This window comes from Haplochromis burtoni, unplaced genomic scaffold (genome assembly GCF_018398535.1).
Source record: "Haplochromis burtoni strain Fernald_Lab_line unplaced genomic scaffold, NCSU_Asbu1 Contig_190, whole genome shotgun sequence".
In the NCBI taxonomy this organism is placed as follows: Eukaryota; Metazoa; Chordata; class Actinopteri; order Cichliformes; family Cichlidae; genus Haplochromis; species Haplochromis burtoni.
In genome coordinates, this window is record NW_024582551.1 from 21696 (window position 1) to 45131 (window position 23436).

Sequence of the window (23436 nt, forward strand, 5' to 3'; positions counted from 1 at the left end):
GTGGACGCCTTGTTTCTAAAACATTATTGGGGCTCCAAATGCTGTAAGAATCCGGTCTTTAGTGATGACGTGATGAGTCCTGCTTCCGGCCCAAACGAATCTGCGTTTAATAAGGCTGTTGTGTTTTTAACATGTTTGAATGTTTTGTATCTATTTAATCTCAACAAGCCCCTAAAAACAGTGATCACTGTCGGCCTCTCTCGCTTTATTATCGCTCTTCATTTTAAAGCTCAGTGTTTAAACCTCACGATGTAACTGCAGCCCAGCAGCAGTATATTAATGACTAACCTCGTGTTGTGGATGGATTATCTCAGTTGTTCTCCTGACTGAAGTTTGGTCCGTTTACAGCATCCTGCCATGCGATTGACATTTGTCCCATAACCCTCAGTTAACTTTTATCAGAGTGGAAAAAAGTTAGCGTTCATCCTCCAGCTTCACTGTGTTTATGCTAACATAGCTGTGTGCTAGCGGTCACGTAGCACATCATTATATACCAGCTAGCCCAACTTCAGTAACCCTACAAACGTCACTGCTGTTTAGTTTTCTGTCTTCATTTATGTTGGAAGTGATAGCAGAGCTGTACGTTTGAATTTTTCAGAAATCTCTCAGTCAGAACATGCTATATCATGTTTAGGTGGAAGCTAGCGAGCTAACTTCCTGCTAACTTCTAACTTCAATAAATTCTGTTCTCACGGATGCTTTGATGTTAAACTTAATTGTTACACCTGATAAAGCAGCAACGCTGATCATTTTATTAAAGATGAAAGAATTTAGACAGTTTTTAACTCTCAGTGATGCTGCAGTGTTTGTTTGACTTTGAGACCTGCAGCGGAGTTTGGGCCCAGGCACAGCTAATGATGTCAGACTTAAAGACTGGATAGGGCACAGTAAGAAGCTCAGAGAAGCCAGCAGTTAGAAACTCTTCAGCACGACTCTGAGATTTTAAGCTAAAGGTTTTAAGCTAAAAGTGCACAGATGCTTCAGTGTGACCAGAAAATCCTTTTGATTCACAAGTCAAACATGTAAATCCACCTCTAATGAGGAAGATGACGGGAGGAGCCGGAGGAGGTGCCACCTTTCCTCCTCCACCCCCGCCATCGCCCCTCTCCTCCTCTAAAAGCAGCCCTGAGCTGCAGCTCTGGATCAGCTGTGTTTGGTTGCAGAGGTGCTGATGCTGCTGCAGCAGAGCTGTAAGTGGGTTCACGTCTTTTTCTCTTTGATCTTGCAGTCAAAGAAAATATGCAGATTTTTCTGAGTCAATTTGGGAAGTTTGGAATTTCCTGTTGTGTCAGAGAGGAAATGATTGCATGCAGTTTACCGTCTGTCTCCTCCTGAAATATCACCTGATGATGTCTGATCACAGGTCAGTTTTGTGTGATTCCAGCTGTGATGTTGTGAAAGCAGCTGCTTGTCTGCTGAGACTTTTAGTGGAGCTCAAACTACAGACTGAGCTGCAGCAGCTCACGGTGTGTCAGAGCAGACAGGATTCATTGAGAATGTGCTGCCTGATGAATGTTGCTTGGATGGACTGACACTGCTGACTCAGATCACTGGAGCAGCAGCTATTTATAGTTTGTAGATTCAGATGACTATTGAGCATGTTTTCAGATCTGCCCACTTCAGTGTAGAGCAGGGGTGTCAAAGTCCAGTCCTCGAGGGCCGCTGTCCTGCAACTTTTCCATGTGTCGCTGCTGCAACACGCCTGAATACAATCAGTACATCATCAGCAAGACTCTTTAGAACGTGACTGCATGCTGAGTAGGGCTGGGTATCGTCACTGATTTCTAGAATCGATTCGATTCCGATTCACAAGGTCATATTATAATTCAGATCGGTACATTTACATATTTCTGTATCAATAAAAAGGAAGCTGACACTTTCGAGACTTTATCACAGGTGTGAGCGTCACAGCAGAGGCCTTTGTGTCAAAGTAGCTGAAGATAAAACAGAAAAACATGAAGGATTTTCCTGTTCTGGATTTTATAAAAATATTCTGCAGTAGATCAAAAACGAAAGAAAACCATTAATCAGCACATGAACATCACCTCTGACGTTACAGCGGTTTATTAGAGACACGGCGTTTTGCATTTTGCATAATTTTAAAAAGTTTAAATTTGTTCAGTATTGAACGGCAGAAATGAGGTTTTCTTTTTCGGAAGTAAGTAAAAGGAAAAAAACAGCGGCCGACAGCCTGTAAACAACGGTAGACTTGTGCGTAACAAGCAAGCGAATAATGAAGAAAAAGCAGTTTTTGAAGACAGAGAGAGGGAGAGAGCTGTGCATCCGTGGTCGAAGCAAAACAGTAAAAGTCAGAGTGAATTCATGACGATGTTTATGTGAAGCGTAGTTTGGATCTTCTTTTGCTGCTGGTTCGGTCAATATTGTTTGGAGAGACATCAAACTAACAGCTTTAGAATCGCTCATAAAGGGCGTGAACACAAAGCGCGGACCCGCCGACACATCAGAGTCAGCGAGCTGTCGGCTTTCAGCCCCGACCGTGTGGAGGGACGTCTCACTGATTCTGATCCGCGGGTCGCGCTGTGTGTTCATGTCTTTGTGTTCCTGCTCTCATTTACTGTTTTAGCTGTTTGGTGGTTGTTGAAATTTTGTGAGGTTTAACCTGAGATTCTGGCGTTTTGGGCAAAATAAATTTATATTAAAAAAATCGATTCAGGATTTTAATGAATCGATATCACGTTATCCAAGCCAGAATCGATTTTAATCAATAAATCGATTATCAAAACCCAGCCCTAATGCTGAGGTGCAATTCAGCCATTTGATTCATGTTACAGCAGCTCATGAGTGAATGAACACAGTGCAGTGAAAGTACATTTTTCCAAACATTTAATTAAATTAACCTGAGTAGGGTTGCAACGTCAGCATGCAGTCAGGTTCTACAGTCTTGCTACTGATTTTATTCAGGCGCGTCGCAGCAAGCACATGTGGAAAAGTGTAAGGACAGCGGCCCTCGAGGACTGAACTTTGACCCCTGGCGTAGAGAATTAAGACATGCTGTTTTACCTCAGTGGGCTTTTGTGGTGACTGCGTGTGATGGTGTTTGTTGATGAGCTACAGAGATGCAGCCTGTGTGTTCTTATGTTCATCAGCTCATGTGTAAAAACTCATTCTGCCTACGAAGCAGTACCAGGGCCATATTTAAAAAAGAATATTTAAATAATCTCCAAAGGCTGATTCTGTTCATCTGGACGCAGCGTTTTGTGGGAGAAACGTTTCGTCATCATCAGGTGACGTCTTCAGTCTCAGCTGACTGCAGGCCTCAATCTTATAAACATACATTTGCATAATGACTGAAACAGCCCACTGAGGGACAATGGGCTGGGAGGCAGTTCCTTCATCATGATTATGCAAATGTGCATAATTTCCACTGAAAATGCTCCGTCCAGATGAACAGAATCAACTTTTGGAGAGTTACTTACCTGGATGACTAAGCATGCATCGAGAAATGTTTAAATAATGTTATTACTTTCTTATACTTTTGCTTTTTATTTGCTTTAGCATTTAATCAAAGTTTATATTTCATGAAAAAGGTTGAAACTGGATTTTAGATCTCTAATCTCACTCCTTTTCTCCAGAATCTGTTGTTAATAATAATTTTAAGAATAAAGTCAAAATATTATATTTACTTTTCTTTCTTGACATTTTGTCACAGTACGTTTGCGCGAGCTTGCATTTGCAGAATGAGGTTTGACTTCTCGTCTTTTTATTTATTATTTATTTTTGAAATTCTTCAGTATTTCATAGAATTGATTAACGATTCTGATTTGAGTGTTTTAGAATGATTAAAAATCAAAGAAATATTTCTAACTGGCAGAATATAAAAATGTTGGTTCTTGTGTTGTCTGTGTTATAACTAACTCATCTTTGCATTTCAGATTATTCTCTGACTTGAGCGAACCTTTTTTATTTGCCCTAAACACCAAAAAAAACTTTAACCAGTGCTCGGTAACGCCTGACATAGGAGGTCAGGTGGACAGGCCTCAGCGTGGTAAAGGTTAAAGTTCATAACAGTAGAATTAGAAAACTAGAGAAGTTTTCTCAGGGTGGCATGGAAACCAAAGCCATTTCTTTTACACCTACTGTTACGTCCTGTAATGTGCATTGTACATATATGGTTACAATACATCAAAGCAGTAAGTATAGGGCTTTGGAACTGACGTATCGGCACAATGTATTGTGGGAGCGTGGCACCATATTTCTGGCGTGAGCTGGAAGGAAGGTTGTTAGAAACATGCTTAAAAGCAGCTCAAAAGAAAAAGGACGGTACAGAGACAGATTGTGTCCAGATGCAAAGAGACGGTATTTGCCAAAAATATCGAGCACTGGAAATGTGGACCCGTATGAAGTACAGCCGTGGAGTAGAAACCCTGAAGACCAACCGCTAGTCACTCAGCCTGATATATTTTCTTATCTTGTCTGTGGAGTCAGCGCGTACAAGGTGAACCAGTTTCACAATTATAAACCTCTGGAGGGACACATCCACGTTTGTTGAATAAAGAAACACATTTTTCAAATTACATAATATCACCCACCACTAACACTACTCGGCTTAATGTATCTTTTGAAAAATTGCCTGTATTTACAGCACAAGACTTTTAAGAGTATTTAACAAGAGCAAGTTTCATTTGTGCCTGGTTTTAGTACCAGACTGTTCAGCAGACACAGCAAACCTTCACCATCTTACCCAGGAGGGTCCCGTCTTCACCCTCACATGGAAGAAGTAATCTGATTGGCATGGTGGTACGTTTGAAGCAGGGATTTCAGAGAGCCCGTGTGTAGCGCTGGAAACCAGTCACGATGTGTTTCATCCATTTCATTGGCAAGTTTTTCTGCAATAATGCCAAATAGCAACTCTATAAATAGAACATAGTTCTGCAAAATCACTCATTAGGATGTTTGTTCTAATTTGTTATGACCCCAGATCACATCACAAATAAAACTACCCTCATGATGCTTCCAGGTGGGGAAACAATGAAAAGATAAACTATTTTCAAGCTTATTCTCCTGCCGGTTGTGCGTCTGACGTTACGACCACACAGCAAGTACGTGTTAACCGTGTGCTTTCTCTCCTCTTTCGCTAGCGCTTTGTTTGGCCCAGAAATATGGCGCCTCAACCAAAAATCCTGGTCACACCCCCTCCCGTGACATCACGCTCCAAAGCCTATACATCGGTCATGTGATTTGGAGGCGCCGGCGTTAACAGCAATAACCTTCATTCCATTTCCAGACTGGAACAATAAACCTCGTGTGTGAAATCTGGAAATGCCCACGGTGTTGATTCAAATGCGCTCTGGGACAAGCACAAGCATCGGCTGTTACTCACATAAAGATGTCAAGTTGGTCCCGAGCTACAGGAGGAACCATTTCATTGGTGGAGGGGTGGGGGGGAGGGGCTCACTATGTAATATGTTCTGTTTTAGAGTTCACATTAACTGTTAATTGTAGCTAGGCTCAAAGTGTTAATGCTAGCTTATTATTATTTTAGGGAGGCACATGCCACCCCATGCTAGCCCTGTAGATCCGCCCGTGGGCAGAGTCACAGGAGAACGTTCGCTCCAAAAACGTGCACGGCAGCACGGCTTAGGTTTGCAAAGCTTCATCTGGACAAACGACTAGACTTCGTGAAATGAACTGATTAAAAAATAAAGTCACGACATTATGCGTGAAAGCAAGTTCACGTAATTTATAATGTCTACAATGTTGTTGGCACTCTCTCCGTCTTGTTGCTGGTGTAGGAGGAGAGAACTACATGAGCGGTCCCAACATGACGGGGAGGGCAGGTCTTCTCTTCAGCCTCATCACGGCGGCACTCTTCTGTGGCGTCGCTGCTCAGACAGTCAGAGGTCGGTACTTGAACGCAGCATGCCGGGCTGTATCTTTGAAACCTGAGTTTAGATATAGGATAATCCAGGTGCTCATGTGCTTTTGTACATTTCATGTGATTGCTTTCAAAGACAAACTGTTAACTCTCAGTGGCACGGTGTTGCTTCCAGACTAAAAAGTCTATTTTATCCTTTGTAAAGGAATTGAGACACCAATTTAATTCATTTTTCTGCTGATATATTTCTGTTTACTCCATTAAAGTGTGATATTTTTCCGTTTTTCACAATGGTATAGCATCCAATAGTAAGCAGCAAAAAACCAAAAACAAATCATGACTATTTGATTCCTCGGTGAGCTCATAGCTGTGCCGTAGAGGGTTAGTGGGATTAATAGTAGAGAACAGGAGACAGAACATTTGTTTCATGAGTTCATCACAATTAATGGAGCTTGGCTGATAATGTTATTCTGGGACTGTGTGTCATCTCCCTGTAATACTTGTGTATGAACACTGATTTTCTTTTGCTGCTATCCAGAGTGTGAAAAGGTCACCGTCGGTGACATCGTCTTCCTAGTTGATGGCTCGTCCAGCATCAATGATAAAAGCTTTCAGGAGATCCGCACATTTCTCCGCAACACCATCCAGGGCTTTAAAATCGACCCCGACAAGGTTCAGATCGGTTTGGTGCAGTACAGCGACGATCCTTATCCGGAGTTCCAGCTGACGGATCACAGGGACAAGGATTCCCTGCTGGCTGCAGTGGAAAACCTTGCCCATCGAGGAGGCGGCACAGAAACCGGCAAAGCCATAGACTTCCTCCGGACGGAGTACTTCACCAAAGAGGCCGGCAGCCGAGCCGAGCGCCGTGTGCCTCAGATTGCTGTGGTCATCACAGATGGCGAATCCATAGATGACGTATTGGAACCTGCCAGGAAACTGAGGCAGCACGGTGTCATCGTGTTCGCCATCGGGGTCGGAGAGATCAACAGGACACAGCTTATAACCATCGCTAACTGGCCCTCGGAGCGCTTCGTCCTCACCACTGTCAGCTACCAGAAGCTCCGGGATCAGACCAACAGCCTGCTGAAAACGGTCTGTCTCAGTCTGGAGGATCAGACGCTAGGTAAAGAAAGCTGATTGGTTGATACAGTGATCTCTTTATTGCACGATTAATTATATCTAAGAAGCACCTGAATACAGTTTTGACACAAGAATCAACAGAAAGCTGAAAATGCACATTGTGCTTGGTCCATCCTCAGCTGTGCACTGAGCACTGTGAGGTGGTGTCATGGTCCTGGGTCTGTTGACCCAGTGCTTTGTGTTCACTTGCGTTTTTCGTCATTTGGTGTTATTATTTATGTTTTAGGTTCCTTGTGTTTATTCTATAGAACCTAGGTTGTTCTGTTTAACCTTTCAGATTCCCCCCGTGTCTTGACTCCTGTGTCTCCTTCTGTGTATATTCATTTAGTTGTATGAGTGCTTGCGCCGTGTTTCTCCTTGTTTGATTTTGTCATGTTTTCCTATGTTCCCCAGCTCGTCTTGTCCTCTCTCTCTCGTGCTCCTCTGTGCTCTCTCGCCCCTCCAGTCTGCGTCTCTGTGTGCTTCCCGTTTTACATTGATGGTCTCCTGTCGCTGTACGTCATGCTCTGTTCGCTCTTCCCCGTCTTGTTATGAATATTGGTCTCAGCTGTGTTCCCCGTGTGCTCCCACGTCCCTTGCTGTCTTCTGTGTAGTTATGTCAGCGTCTCCCTCAGTTCCATGTCACATCCTCCCTCATGGTCGTGTACCTCTCCCTGTTTTCCTGGCTCTAGTATTAGTAGAATTTCCCAGTTTAGTTTTGTATTGCCTTTTTCCGTTCAGAAAATAAAGTTATATTTTGAGTTCACGTCCTCTCTTCCGAGAGTTCGCATTTGGGTCCTCTCCAGCCTGCGCACAGCCAGTGCATGACAGGTAGTAGATCACATGAGCGCATGTATACTGAACATGAACTTGTACTAAAACACTTTTGCTTCTGTCTTCTTCAGCTTTGGTCGACAGGTTTGCAGATGTTTTCTTCCTGGTGGACAGTGGAATAGCTTCCAATCAGTTTACCCTGTTTAGAAATGAGCTTTTAAGACTGTTGAATCGACTGGAAGTTGGAGCGTCTGGTTACCGTGTCGGCTTGGCCCAGTACGGTCAGGACGTCAGAGCTGACTTTCGTCTCAACACTTATCAAACCAAGCAGCAGATCGTGACCGCTGCTCGACGTTTCCGACTGCGTTCACAAACAGGCCAACCACAAAATCTTGGACAAGCTCTGTCCTACGCTAAAGAGAACTTCTTCACTGCTGAGGCAGGAGGCCGCGCACAACAGGGAACCCCACAGTATTTGGTTGTAGTGGCTGGAAAAGACTCGGATGATCCTGTGTTTTGGTCCGCTGAAACTCTGAAAGACGAGGGGGTAGTTATTGTGGGGATGGACGCAGGTGCGACACAGGATGCTCTGGACCGCTTTGCCAGCCCTGGCTATATCTTTGATTCTTCAAGAGTAACTCTGCTGATTGACCTGCTCACGGCCCGGAGAGTGGAGACTGTCACTGAAGGTGAGAAAGCCGCCATCGGTTCATCATCATCATCAGTAACTACACAGCAGTGTTTCTGAAGCAGCTATAAATGCAACGATGGTTTATTATAAGTAAGCCAGAGTTTTCCAGAGGAAGCAGTCAGATCATCCCAACTAACGATGCAGAAAGTCTCCACACAATCACCTGAGGGTTTTTTTTTTCAACGTACCTTTGCTCTTTTAAAACTAAATAGCCGTTCACTGTAGTTTAAGACCCGTTACTATCAACTGTGATCCAGATGTACAAAAACCTGGATCTGGAACATGTCAGCCTAGCCTTTTCACTCGCATGTCACAGTAGACCATAAAAAGACTCAATGAAGGAAGGAAATCCACCATTTGTTCTTTTATTCATGGAGGCTAACATTTTAATATTTTGCTTAGGTTTTATGCTTTGTTTGGTGAGTGAAACTCAATCATGTCTGAAATCTGCCTGCAGCATTATCAGGATTCAACGTTATTATCATTACACATGAAAACGAAATACAGTTTGCATCTAATCAGAAATGCAAAAGCAGTAAGTGCAATAGGAGCAGATTATATACAGATATGTGTAGGATAAAAGATGGAAATAGTTATGACAGATTATGTACATATAAGTTAAGTATACAGATATTTATAATGCTCTACAGACGAGCAGATATACAGATGTGCTACATATATACAGATATACTGAAGGCTCCTGTAGCGCCTTGTGGAGGACAGGAGCTGGAAGAGTTGATTGGCAGGATGAGAGGAGTCCCTGAGAATGATGCGTGCTCGGCATAGATACCTCGTCTTGTGGACATCCTCAGCGGCAGGAAGTGGAGTCCCTGTGATGCATTGCGCAGCTTTCACCACCTGCTGCAGTGCCTTGTTGTCAGCAACAGAGCAATTCCCACAGCACACTGTGACACAGTTGGACAGGATGCTCTCTATCACTCAGTGGTGGAAGTTACTCAGTATGACAGCAGACAGGTGTTTTTTCTTCAGTATCCTCAAGAAAAAGAGGCACTGATGGGCCTTCTTGACCAGGCTGGAGGTTGTAGTTGAACAGGACAGATTCTCAGAGATGTGGGTCCCCAAGAACTTGAAGCCGGACACCCGGTCAACAGCTGTGCCATTTATGTAGATGGGGACATGGGTGTCTGTCTCCTGTCTCCTGAAGTCCACAATGAGCTCTTTGGTTTTGCTGGTACTCAGGAACAGGTTATTGTCAGCTTTAGTTCTTCACTGTAGCAGACTCACCTAGGTCTGCAGTCAGAGGAACGGGCTCGGCACACAGCAGAGCAGTTATACCCTGACCTAACATGCTGGGGTCTGTTGGTCAGAAAGTCCATGATCCAGGTACAGGTGGAGCTGCTGATTCCAAGATCCACAAGTTTGGTGATCAGCTTGGAGGGAATAACTGTACTGAATGCTGAGCTGAAGTCAATAAACAGCATTCTTGGATAAGTATTTTTGTTGTCCAGGTGTGAGAGTACACAGCGCTGTGGGTACAGCATCCTCTGTACTCCTGTTGCTTCGATTGGCAAATTGGTGAGGATCCAGTGTGGGGAGCAAGCATGCCTTGAGGTGTGCCAGGACCAGTTGCTCAAAGCACTTCATAACTATGGGGCGATAGTGGTTCAGGCTAGTTGGTGATGAGTGTTTTAGCACTGACACGATGAAGATGGTCTTGAAGCACGCTGGCATGTCTGCCTGGGCAAGCGACAGGTTAAAGATGTCTGTGAAGAGCCCTGCAAGCTGCTCTGCACATGCTCAAAGCACACGTCCTGAAATGCTGTCATCAGGGGGTAGGGTTTCTTTCTCTTTGTTGTCATTAACAAAACGAGCATAGAAGTCATTTAGCTCAGGACAAATCCATGGCTGTCTGTGTGGAATTGCTGGGCTTGTAGTCAGACATGGCCTGAATGCCCATCCACATATGTTGTGAGTCAGAGCTGACAAAGTGTTCTTCAGATTGTAGCTGTGCTTCGACTTCTTGATGCCCCTCTTCAGGTCATCCCTGGACGTACTGTAGGTCTGAGCGTCCCCTGATCTGACGGTATTGGTAGAAGCCGCACTTCCTTATTCACCCATGTTTTCTGATTGGGGTACATGTGAACGGCTGTGCAATTGGACAGTCTAGGCTTCAGATTCACATCACATACAGTTTCAGTTGGGTTGACTAAACTGAGTCTGCTCCTTTCACAGATTGCAAAACAGCTAACAAGGCAGACATTGTGTTCATTGTTGATGAGTCTGGAAGCATTGGAGAGGAAAACTTCAGGCTGATGCGTGACTTCCTGCGCTCGGTCATCAGCAGCCTGGAAACTGGTTCATCTAATATCCGAGTAGGCATTGTTACATACAACGACGTGCCGACTGCACACATCTCCCTCAACTCATTCAGAGACAAGGCAGACATTCTGCAGTTCATCAGCTTCCTGCCTTACCGTCAAGGTGATACATACACTGGAGCTGCCCTACACTTCGCCCTGAAAAACATCTTCACTGAAAAAAAGGGCAGCAGGGAGGATGTCCCGAAGGTAGCGGTGGTAATCACAGATGGTAAATCCCAGGATAATGTGAAGGAACCTGCGATCGCTCTCCGTCGAGCTGGTGTCACAGTTTTCGCTGTCGGAATCAAAGACGCCAATAAAGCCGAACTGCTGGAGATGGCATCTTACCCCAAGTCTAAGTTTGTTTTTACTGTGGACAGTTTCATCAAGCTGAAACCCCTGAAAGAAACTCTGCAGGCAACCCTGTGCAACACCATCATCCAGATCGGGGTCCAGGACAAGGAAAGTGATGCTGAGACTAAAGAAGGTTTGAACTAAGCTTTCCTGATAAGTTGCCGTTAGTTTTCCCTGAGAAATGTTAACTTTTGTAGTAGCATTATTGATGCAATGCTCTGTGTTAGTGTTAGAGGTATGTGAAGGTGGGTGACTGGATCTTACCTGATAAATTTCCCAGATAAGAAAAAAGAGTAAGAAACCGCTCATCCATTATTAAGTTATAGTTGTTCATAAGCAGCCTGTAAAAATGCTGGGTGTAAACATGGTTTCTCAAACATTTCAGACTCTGAATGTTCAGTTCGAACTCGCTTTCTTTGACTGTGTGAGAAGATCTAACTCCCATTGTTTGTTCTTCTCTTCAGCATGTGATAAAAAGGACCTGGCTGACATTTTCTTCCTGATGGATGACTCAGGGAGCATTGAAAATGCAGATTTCTCAGACATGCAGAAGTTTATCATTGAGTTTCTTCATACCTTCCGTATTGGGCCAGACCATGTTCGCATGGGTCTTGTTAAATATTCAGATTCCCCCTCTCTACAGTTCGACCTAACACAGCACTCAGATGCTAAGACAATGGAAAAGGCTGTGAAGGAAATCTTTCACAAAGGAGGTGGAACAAACACAGGAAAAGCACTGTCATCCATGAAAGGACATTTTCAGAACGCAAAGACGAGCCGTGGCTACAAAGTCTCCGAGTACCTGATCGTCATCACCGATGGAAAATCCCAAGATAAAGTTAAGATTCCTGCAGAAGAATTAAGGACGCAGGATGTCATCATCTACGCCATCGGGGTGAATGCCTCAAATGATAATGAGCTGAATGAGATTGCTGGGGATCCAAAGAGAACGTTTTTTGTCAGTAATTTTGATGCCCTGAAAACCATCAAAAAAGACGTCATCAGAGAGATCTGTTCGGAAAGTGAGTTAAATTAAGTTGGGCTTTGCTTTGTGGCACACATCATTGAGATAATAAGAGGAGAGGATAGAGAACAGGACCATAAACTATTTCAAAAACTTGATTAGATGTATACATGATTTCCTCTTTCTTTTATGGGACTTTCACATGTTCAAAATTGCCAATTCTAGATTTAGGTAGGGAAATAACTGTAAAAAGAGAAAACCACACTAACCTCTATTTGTTTTTCATCCACAGCTTGTAAAGACATACCAAGCGACATATTTTTCTTAACTGACAGTTCTGAGAGTATCTCTGAGGAAGACTTCCAAAAGATGAAAAATTTCACGAAATCTGTCATTAGCAAGTCCAGCATTGGACAGGATAAGGTGCATGTTGGTTTTATGCAGTACAGCACCAACAGACGCCTGGAGTTCGACCTCACCAAACACTACAACCTGGAAGGAATGCTAAACACCATCGATGCTATGAAGCAGATGAACAAAGGCACTCGCACCGGCAGGGCCATCACAGAAGTCTCACAGTATTTTGATGCAGCCAGAGGAGGGCGGCCTTGGATGAAGCAGTGGTTGGTCGTTCTAACAGACGGTAAATCCCAAGATAGCGTCAGAGAACCAGCTCATGCTCTGAGGGCCAAAGGAGTGGTGATCTATGCCATTGGAGTGGATAAGGCTAACAAGCAGGAACTGGTGGAGATCAGTGGCTCATCGCAGAGGGTCTTCATTGAGAATACCTTTGATGCATTGAAGGAACTAGAGACCAAGCTGGCCTTGAAGTTCTGTGAGAAAGGTAAGAGAGGCTGTTTAAAACCATCTGTGATGTGTGAAGGTGGAGTCTGTGGAGGTGCTAAATCATTCAGTCAATTAACTCAAAAAGTTTTTAATATATTAAACCCATTAATACCTCAGCACAAATGGTTAATGATTGATTTGGTAAAATAAAAATGACTTTTAAAATGTTTGTTTTGCTATTTTAGTTTTTATTGTGACAACAAAAAGTTCTGTCTTTGCTAACCTCCTCTCTTTTTCCTTCATCCAGATTGTAAAAAGACAGTAAAGGCTGATATTATTTTTCTGGTTGATGGTTCTGAAAGCATAAAGAAGGAACAGTTCAAAAGTATGCACACCTTTATGGCTTCAGTTGTGAACCAGACCACAGTTGGTAAAGATCTGACTCGTTTTGGAGTCATTCTCTACTCTGACATACCCAACTCCAGCTTTACTCTAAATGAAATGTACTCCAAAGGAAAAGTCCTTGAAGCTCTGCAGCAGCTGGTACAACCACAAGGAGGCACATACACAGGTGCTGCTTTGGCATACTCGCTGCCGTACTTTAACGCTAAACATGGCGGCCGGAAAGATATCAGGGTGCCTCAGATTCTCATGGTGATCACAGATGGAGAAGCTCAAGACTCTGACAGACTGAAAGCAGAATCTGATGCTCTGCGACAAAATGGGATCACAGTCATCAGTATCGGAGTGCAGGACGCAAACAGGGACGAGCTGGAGACCATGGCTGGTGGCGACACATCCAAAGTTTTCTTTGTCGATACTTTTAAGGATTTGGAAACTCTGTACAAGAACATTTCTTCTGTCATCTGCAATTCCACTAAGCGAGGTAAGAGTGTCCCAAAGGGAATTATTATGCTCCCTTTGGTTGTCTTTGAGGCAGCACGGTGGCACGGTGGTTAGCACTGTTGCCGCACAGCAAGAAGGTCCTGAGTTCAATTCCTCCATCAGGCCGGGGTCTTTCTGTGTGGAGTTTGCATGTTCTCCCCGTGTTTGCGTGGGTTCCCTCCGGGTACTCCGGCTTCCTCCCACCGTCCAAAGACATGCAGCTTGTGGGGATAGGTTAATTGGATAATCCAAATTGCCACTAGGTGTGAATGTGAGTGTGAATGGTTGTCTGTCCCTGTGTGTTGGCCCTGCGACAGACTGGCGACCTGTCCAGGGTGTACCCCGCCTCTCGCCCTATGACAGCTGGGATAGGCTCCAGCGCCCCCCGCGACCCTGAAAAGGATAAGCGGAAGCGAATGGATGGATGGATGTTTTTGAGAGTTCAGTTTATTTATATAGCAATTACTCTCAATTGTTAATATTAATATTATATTATTGTCACGATCCTGGGTCTTATGGAGGACCACAAGAGCCACGCGCATTGAAATAAAGATTTCTGTGCTTAAATAATGAATTGTAGAATAAAATTTGTATTTGTGGAGTCCAAATCGTCATCAAACAGCCCTACAGACACAAAAACGTGAAAATATAAACAACCAGACTATCAGCAGTGATTTAACTACTTTAAGACCTCTGTGAAAATCATTTACAGTATATATCACAGAATTTAAGGCCTTTATAATCACAGAGCATACAGAGAGGTCTGTCCAACCAATCAGAGAGCTCCTTACATCCCACGGTGTGGCTAATTTGAATAGCCGCACGATTTTTAAAATGAAGTTGTTAATCCAGCAGCTAATCCAGCAGCTAATCCCGGAGCGAACAGGAAAGGGAAATGGATTTTGAAATGCAAATTGGAATTCCAAAATGAATTTACAAATGCAGAATTTATTTTTTCTGTTTGCCAGGGTTTTTCATAGTTCGTGTTTCCTTTCTAGTTTACCCAGTTTAGGTTATTGCTTAGTTTGCATTGTTTTTGCCCTTTTATTTTGTACTGTTCTGTCTGCCTTAATAAACGGCTCATCATCAGTTAAGTTTGAGTTTTAGAATGTCTGCACCTGGGTCCACTCTTCACACTCCACGCAGTTTGCCTCGGCAAACTGTGACAAATAAGTAGAGCATTCGGATTAATATAATATAATATAATATAATATAATATAATATAATATAATATTATATTATATTATATTATATTATATTATATTATATTATATTATATTATATTAGGTAACCTTTATTAGTCCCACACGTGGGACATTTGTTATATTATATAAAATAATTTCCCCTAGGAATCAAAGTATTCTGATTCTGATTAATATATTATAATAATTATATAATATATGTATGTTTAATGTTTCCCAAGTTTTTCATTAATGTCTAATTTTTTGGTCAACCCTTCTTCCGGTGTCACAATAGATACAAAAGTCTAACCAAAGATGGCATCAGGTTGTTGGTTGGCTGATTGATGGAGGCCTGACGATGCCACAGTGTTAAATTCACAGCACAGTTGTGTATTAATGGCATCAAATGTCTCTTTCTTGCTTTTTCTTTGGCAGTTTGCAACCAGACAGACTTGGTCTTCCTACTCGATTACTCGAGCAGCATCAACGAAAGCCAGCACACAATTATGTTAAACTTCACAGCAAGTGTGGTGGACAACTTTAATGTCAGAAAAGAGTTTGCACATGTTGGACTTGCACAGTTCAGTGTTGATCCTAAACATGAGTTTTACCTTAACACGTACAACGACAAGACGAAGATGATTGAGCATATCCTTAACATGACCTATAACGGTGGAAACACTAATCTTGGAAAAGCCTTGGATCACATTAGGGACTACTTTCATGAATCAAATGGAGGCCGCAGAGGTGTTCCCAAGAACCTGGTGTTGATCACAGATGGTAACTCTCATGATGACGTGGAGGATGCCGCAGAAGCGCTCAGGAAAATGGGGGTTACAGTATTCGCCATTGCTGTTGGAGATGTCTTTTACCTACAGCTCCTGCAGATCACTGGCACACCAGAGAAGGTCTTTGATGTCGAGAACTTCAACAGCTTGGCATCTATCAAGAAAAAGATCATTGATGAAATCTGTGACACTGTGCCTGACGACGAGCCCAAAATTGGTAAGTTGGAAAAAAGAGATGTGCATGACTAGTAATTTCATAATTAGGCGAACAGAAAATCTTTGAGTGAATCCTTTAAAAGAGAGACTAAACCAAGACAGCCAGAAGATCCAATTTCCGTATTTTAAATGGTGACGTAATGTGGGGCACCATTTATAACAGCAACTGCTTTCACACCACACAGTTCAGGGGACAAGTATCCACAGCTGGACTGGCCATCGGGCATACCGGGCAACTGCCCGATGGTGATTTTTCATTTTTATGGGCCATTTTTGTTTGTAACGGTATATAGAGTGAAAGGTGGTAGCCTATTGGTCATGATTGACTCTGGGCTGGACCAATTATAGCCAAGAAGGTTGATGCACCCTCCCCCTTGCTTGGGCAACGACTCTGAAAGCAATCTTATCGTAGACAAAGAGAAGAAAATGGTACTGAGGTGAAAAGGAAGCGATTTGTCCCGTAATTCAGCTACAATGAAAAAGACACAAAGCTGGAGTTATTCTGTGTCTTTGCTGCACAGCTGCCTCTTCTTCTCTCATCCTCTCACCCTCCCTCTCCTGTTTCTACTTCAATCATGAAACTGATCAGTGATCAGCTGATCGGCTTTTTTCTCTTGTTTGTTTATCGCCCACTTTGCGCCAGAAACAGGAAACCAGCGGATGTCGCGCTAAACAACAGCAGCACGTGTGATCAGCTGTTGTTAGAATTTATTTAATATTAATTTCTAGTATCAGCTGATGTTTTCTGGAGCCGCAGCTGTAAAGCTGCTGGTCATGATATGGTTTGGTTATCTGGTGAGAGGGAAACATGAAGATGAAACCAGGAGATGTCCTTACTGGATCATCAGAGCTGAACAGGTGATGGAGAAACAGGTTTACCTTTTAGGTGACATGAATGAGTTGGAGTTAAGTAGCTGACAGCTGGTAACTGTGCAGGGGCGGGTCTAGCAAAGTTTTGTCGGGGGGCACGTAGGGCATTAACAGGGAGAGGGGGGCACAAAGAAGTACTTTTCTTTCTTATTCTCATTTAAAATGTCTCGCTTTTATTAAATAATTATCTGAATCTTATGATCGAAGTAGTCATGTGATGTCAAATGCAGTGTTGGCCAAGTTACTTGAAAAAGGTAATCAGTAACTCCCCAAAAACGTAATCCCATTACTTTACTGATTACTTATTTTCAAAAGTAATTAATTACTTAGTTACTTAGTTACTTTTTAAAAACACGATTTACAACCTGAAGAGGTGATAAAGCGATAGATCTTTCAGCCCAGTTCTACTTTTTCTGCATAATCATCATACAAAATGTAATCAGATGGAAAAGTCTCTTTTTAAAACTTGTTTTATTAGTTTTAATCTTTTAACTTTATGCATCAAGCAAACATTAAATTATCTGCAACATTCTCTGACTGGAAGAAATTAGTTTAACATTTAAACCTATTTTCTGCACATTCCAGCACATAAAATAAAATATTTTTTGTGTTTACACTCAGTCTTTCAAATAGATGCAAGTAAAACACAGCAGAAAATAAATAAAGTCAAAGACTCAGCGGTCCTGTTGCTCTATTTTCACCTGTAAAGCAGGAGTGGGGCAGGCGGAGGTTTACCCTGGTGCAGGTGTGCCGCGGTCAGTGGAAGAATCCGTGAGTTTCTCTGTGAGTTTCCCATTACGTCGTAGCTACTCGGTGCTTGTTGGAAGTTTAGGGGTTTTTTCGCTGTAAAAAGAAGTTTTCTTCCCACGCACAGCGGACACTCATGTTTTTGTCACTTTTTATGGAATCAAACTCAAAGTAAGGTCAGTTCTTCCACGCTTTAAACGATCTGCACACAGCTGTTGTCACGAATGTCGCACTCGCTTACTGTCATGAGACACTCTCGCAAAAAAATTATGGTTTTAGTAACGCAGTAACGCAGCGTTCCCACAGGAAAGTAACGGTAATCTAATTACCGTTTTTGCAATAGTAATCCCGATTACTTTTTTCAAGTAACGAGTAAAGTAAGTATTACCCATCTCTGGTCAAATGTATGTAAGTCATCTCTAGTCTTCTCTGTCTTGATTTCAGGTTTCCACCATGTGTTGTAGATTTGGTTTTGGTGTTGGGGGGGACGGATGATTCCACCACCCAACCCTGCCCTGTTTCTTTTTTTTTCCTTTTTGTTTTTGCTTCTTGATAAATAAAGGAGAAATGTACTTGCCTATTCTACCTGCTTTTAAACCGTTTAAAATTAAAATTCATAGTTTTATATGTGAATTATATAATGTTAAATTACTATTAAACAAATGACTGAGTATTTCAGGCTTTAGTTCACTTCAGCCATATTCCATATAAATCAGGTATCATACAAAAATAAAAATAGCTTCAAATACAGTCATGACAATAAAAGAATATGACTTTAAGGACTCAACAACATTACTTCAGTTATACTACACCAGCACCTCTTATACAGGCACACTATTGCCCCTATCAGGTCAGTGAGCTGGGATTTGTTATTCTAAACATGAACTACTGTTACAGCAACAGACAATCGGGTTTGTTTTTCATTACTGGAAGAGATCAAATTATTGGTGGGGACAATTCAATAATCGCTGGATATTGGTGGGGACATGTCCCTTCCGTCTATGCCAAATCTATGCCCTTGGTTGTAGATGGTTCAGGAGGTTAACTTGACCAAGCAGTCTTTTGGTTTCAGCTAAGCACTGTTTAGAATACCAGAATAGGGAGGATGGTGTAGCTTTATTAGATTGATACATATATACCAGAATCACTGTCACAACAGTGTTTGTTTTCATTCAAAGGCTTTATGGCTTTACCTATAATACCTCGTGAACCCGTCTCTAGTCAAAATGCCCAGGCCGATTTTTTGTCCCAGTCCAGCCCTGCAAGTATCTACCGGTGGTGGTTTGCTGCGTGCATTCACCCCACTCTAGTAAGTGAAATGCACGTCCTCGACTATGAACACACCCAGTCTTCGGTTTGAGTAATTTGTGCTTGGTTTGCCGAGAGCTGCTGTTGTTATTGTAGATGCTGTTAAATATTCCAATTTTTTGATCTGTGGGCTGAAGGAAGAACAACACTCGGTGTATAAATGCTCAATCAACAATCTCTTTATTCCCTACAAACACTTTTGAGCATAAACCATCCGGATGGGAGATGTGACCTGACCATTTCTCACATTCTTATAGCTTCAACCATAATATGGCATAAAATAGCATAATGATCTCACAATGCCTAATGTTTTCCCTCTTATCATTTAAAGACTGTTGCTGGTGCTGCATTCACAGTAAACATCAGTACCAGCATGAGCATCAGTACCTTTGATTGTTTAATCCTGTTGTTTGATAAGTGAGCCCCTCTTGTCCACATGTCACTGTCTTTAGCTATAAAAGGTCAAAGACAAACATCCTTTCCCTGCTTCTCTTCCCATGTTCAGATTGTACCATCGACGTTGCAATAGGATTCGACATTACTGACACGAGTGGATCCAACAACATGCTGATCAGTGACCACATCCAACACCTGGAAGAGATTGTCCATCATATTTCACATATTTCAACAGAAGAAAACTTGTGCTGCACTGGCGTCCCCCAGTCCCCGGTCAAGACCCAAATCGCCTTCCATTTGGTAGACAGTGATGGCAGGGCCTTGTATGATACAAATTTTGCAGACTTCAGTGAAGACGTGTTGAAGAAAGTCTTGAGCTGGAAGTTGTCCCAGCCGACCTACTTTAACTCTGAGCTGCTGAATTTCTACAAGGAGGGGTTCAAAACCAAATCCGAGGCTACTGTCAAGGTGAGACATGTTTAGATTAGTGCTGTCAGCGTTAATCTCGTTAAAATGACGTTAACGCCATAACCGTTAGTGAGCTAGCGCCGTGCGTGGGGCTGCACGGCGCTAGCTCACTAACGCGTTAATGAGCTAATCGCTCTAACGTGTTGATGCCGTGCAGCCCCACTCAATCCGCGCTAACTGGCTAACAGAGATTTGCCGCTTTAATGTGGTTATGGCGTTAAAGTCAATTTAAGGAGATTAACGCTGGCAGCACTAGTTTAGACCTTTCAGAATCCTTCAGTTCTCATTTTCACCATGAAATTATCCGAGTAACTGAATTGATATCCTGTGTTGCTAACATGCAACGGTGCTATTTTTCATCTTGTTAAAATTTAGCACATAAACTGCAGCCGTGGCTGTTGGGTAGCCAAATACTGCACACTACATTCAATTACATTAATTACTGTTACCCAGCATGAAGACTGCTAATGGTAAAGAGCTTTGTTTATAAGTATATGGGGACTGACTCACTGCTGGAGCCTCTAGTGGACATTAGAGGAGCTGCAGTGTTTAGCGCTTCTGCTATGACTTCATTGTTCAGCCCTGAACATTACCACTTCATGAGGCATCATCCACATTAAACTGTCGGACGTGGTTTACTCTGTCGTTTAGGTCTTGATGATCTTCTCTGATGGACTCAATGAAAACGTCATGACCCTACAGCGGGAATCAAAGCTGCTGCGAGAGTCTGGTAAAAACATGCATTTACTAGGATCACTTCATTCCTAACTTTGCTTCTGGTTTTCTCATTGTGTCATCTTTACTTTTCATTGCTCATCTTTATTGGCATCCCCATGCACTTTGATCTGATGTTAGCACACAAATTATTCAGTTATTATATTAAATGTATGGGCTAGTGTCCCATGTATGTCCTAAAACATAAAAACGCATGCTTTAATTTTAATTCTGGGCTACGAGGAAGTCCCGTGGAGCAGAATAAGTGGAAGCACAAGAACTTTCCTAAACAACCAGGAAAAAGTGGTTTGTGTAGAATGACAGAGAGCTGAAAGAACTGAATATAATACTAGTGCAACCCCTTGGCCTCTGAGGAGACACACCTAAGATATCAATTTCCTACGTCGTCTTGTTCTCAAGTTATTACATCCGCAAGATCTTCATCAGACTTACTGTGGCTCTCAGGTCACTGAGATTCAAACTAAGCAAAGATTTTAATAGAAGCAGCTATGATATCAATTTGAAGCTCGAGCTGTAGCGTTCACATCAATGCCTTTTACAGCTGAGGGGTAAGAAGCACTTGGATCACCATCAGACTGGATCCATCTAATCTACGAGGAGAAGTTACTAAATATTTCTAGACCTAATCAGTTTGCTTGATTCAGATCCAGTGGAAATGTACGTGCACTGTGTTTGTGAAGCCACGCCGTTCCAGTCTGTTGTCCTGTCTGCAGGAGTCAGCGCCCTGCTGGCCGTGGCTCTCAGGGGCACTAACCACACTCAGCTACAGAAGGTGGAGTTTGGCCGCGGATTCGGGTACACCGATCAGCTCATAATCAGCATGCCGAGCATCGGCAGCACCATATTCCAACAGATTGTAAGTCAGTCCCATTGCTCATGAGTGCGTTTCTACCTTTTCTAAATGACAAATAAAGCACGTTTTAATCTTTAGTCTGAGTAAAAAGGAGCCACGTTCATGTTATTCATATAATGTAAAAAATGTGAGTGAATTTTATTCAGAATAACCAGTAAAGGAGTCATGAGGTGAGATAAGAGGACCCAAGTGCAAAACATGCGGGTAAGTGGAAAGAAAAGTCACGTAAGCAACAAAGAAATCAAAGGGACAATAATCCCATCAGCCATTCAGGAGGCGGCTGACGGGAGGATTGTGATTGGACCAGTTCCCTGTTTCCATTTTTCCTGCTGACATAATCGTTCCTCTTAAAGTTTATAGCGAGTAATATTTTGATCAGTCCTGATTCTCTGAAGACAAAACGTTCAGTAACCGACGTTTGCCTCTTAAAGATCTTCACAAAGATCGTGCATTGTTCATGTATGTCCTTCGCCCCCTCGTCTGACTGCAGAGCACCGTGACAGCCCGGGAATGCTGCGGAGTGATGTGCAAATGTTGGGGAGACAAAGGCCCCCGTGGTCTTCCAGGCCCACGAGGGGCAAAGGTGAGTGTGAAACCCCAACTTTACACCAGGAATGTTTCACTATAGAACACAGAGAACATATCTCACGTTTCAACTGCAAAAATTCATCATTGCATGAAACTGAGCAGCAGGCCAGAGGTCTGGACTGCAGGCGTGCTGGTGCAACAGATGCATTCTGCGCTTTAGCATCATCCCACTCAAACATGAAAAACACGTCTGCACGGAGCAGCTGCTGCTCTGATACCTGTGTAGATACCTGTGTATAGCTTTCAGCACTGACGGAGCCTGTCCAGATGTGCCAGCTGCCAGCTCCACAGGGCAGATGCTCCCTCTCCCACAGACCCATCCACACAGTCCGTGTGTGGATGGGTCTGACCTGAGATCAGTTTCCACTGTGCCTCAGTCCATTTTAAACAAGCTCCTCTCTGCACGATGGAGCTTTAACCTGTTCATGTGGACGGCAGCCGGAGCTGCTCTGGTGTCCATGACACAATCACTTTTAATGTCGTGCTTCCCGATTGTCCAAATATCATAAACTCTAATAACTAAAATATCATTTTAATATATCACGTTACTGACCAGCTGCCACTTAATCTAATTAGTTGTGAAATGTGTCCTGAAGGCTTTTCCAGCCCTTTGCTTTCTTTCTGATGGTTCTGTTTGCTTTATAAACAGGGTGAGGAGGGACAGCGGGGTCATCCGGGTTTCCCGGGAGAAGAAGGAGTCAGTGTAAGTGCTTCTTCTTCGTCCCACCACGAGCTCTTTCCGCTGTAAATGAGACACTCGCACAATCTACATTTTCAGATTTTCAATGTAAAAATTTCCAGATAGTTTTATTTTATTCAGTTATTTGTACATAATGTTCTCTGCTTTTGCACAGTCGAGCAGCGCGTCAGCACACGTTTCACTGCGTGTAACTATGCATGTGACAAATAAAGGATCTTGAACCTGATTAAAAAACTTCAAACCTGAATTCATTTCCATTAAAAAATTTGCTTTTAATTATTTATTTTGAATTTTCTAGTTTGTAGTTTGTGTTCTTCTTGTTAAAGTTTAAAATTCTTGTTAAAGTTCTTTTTTTTTTTTCTACAATTGCCAGCTGCTTGCTCCTGTTTATGGGGGCTACCTAAAAGCAGTTGGCAATTACATTTTACTTAAATGCAAATGTATTATTGAGATAATATTCATATAACCTGATAACTGAAAGATGGACCTACAGGACGAAGCAGACAGATAGCTCGAACCAGGTGCGCTGACTTTGCTTTTGTGTTGCAGGGCGAGCGCGGTCCTCCTGGACTTCCTGGACTTCAGGGGATCCGGGGCTGTCCTGGAAGCAGAGGACAGAAGGTACGCGATGTGTCATACCTCTGAGAGGAGCACTGCTGAAGTCTGATCATTACTCCATCACGTGGAGAAAATGACGCTGCAGTCGAACAGACGAGTTCATGGAGATGTTTTTCATGTCAGACTGTGTGACGACTGATTTTTAGCATTAACTTTTGTTCTTATCATGAAAAACAAGAGATAAGATAAGATAAAACTTTATTAATCCCTCGGGTGGGTTCCTCTGGGAAATTCG

General features: G+C 42.8%; 1 protein-coding gene across 2 annotated transcripts in view; it reads left to right on the forward strand.

Moving 5' to 3' along the window:
- Nucleotides 1–1081: 1081 nt before the first annotated feature.
- Nucleotides 1082–23436, forward strand: part of LOC102296724 (collagen alpha-6(VI) chain) — a 50927-nt gene continuing 28572 nt past the window's right edge. For both annotated transcript variants that reach the window (XM_042225961.1, XM_042225962.1), the window contains exons 1-15: nucleotides 1082–1190; nucleotides 5754–5861; nucleotides 6375–6962; nucleotides 7864–8421; nucleotides 10617–11231; nucleotides 11563–12120; nucleotides 12355–12906; nucleotides 13156–13734; nucleotides 15350–15919; nucleotides 19349–19707; nucleotides 20359–20437; nucleotides 21156–21298; nucleotides 21786–21878; nucleotides 22533–22586; nucleotides 23133–23204. In XM_042225961.1, the coding sequence (XP_042081895.1) occupies nucleotides 5768–5861; nucleotides 6375–6962; nucleotides 7864–8421; nucleotides 10617–11231; nucleotides 11563–12120; nucleotides 12355–12906; nucleotides 13156–13734; nucleotides 15350–15919; nucleotides 19349–19707; nucleotides 20359–20437; nucleotides 21156–21298; nucleotides 21786–21878; nucleotides 22533–22586; nucleotides 23133–23204 (4914 nt within the window). In that variant the 5' untranslated portion in view covers nucleotides 1082–1190; nucleotides 5754–5767. The remainder of the gene's footprint in view (nucleotides 1191–5753; nucleotides 5862–6374; nucleotides 6963–7863; nucleotides 8422–10616; nucleotides 11232–11562; nucleotides 12121–12354; nucleotides 12907–13155; nucleotides 13735–15349; nucleotides 15920–19348; nucleotides 19708–20358; nucleotides 20438–21155; nucleotides 21299–21785; nucleotides 21879–22532; nucleotides 22587–23132; nucleotides 23205–23436) is intronic.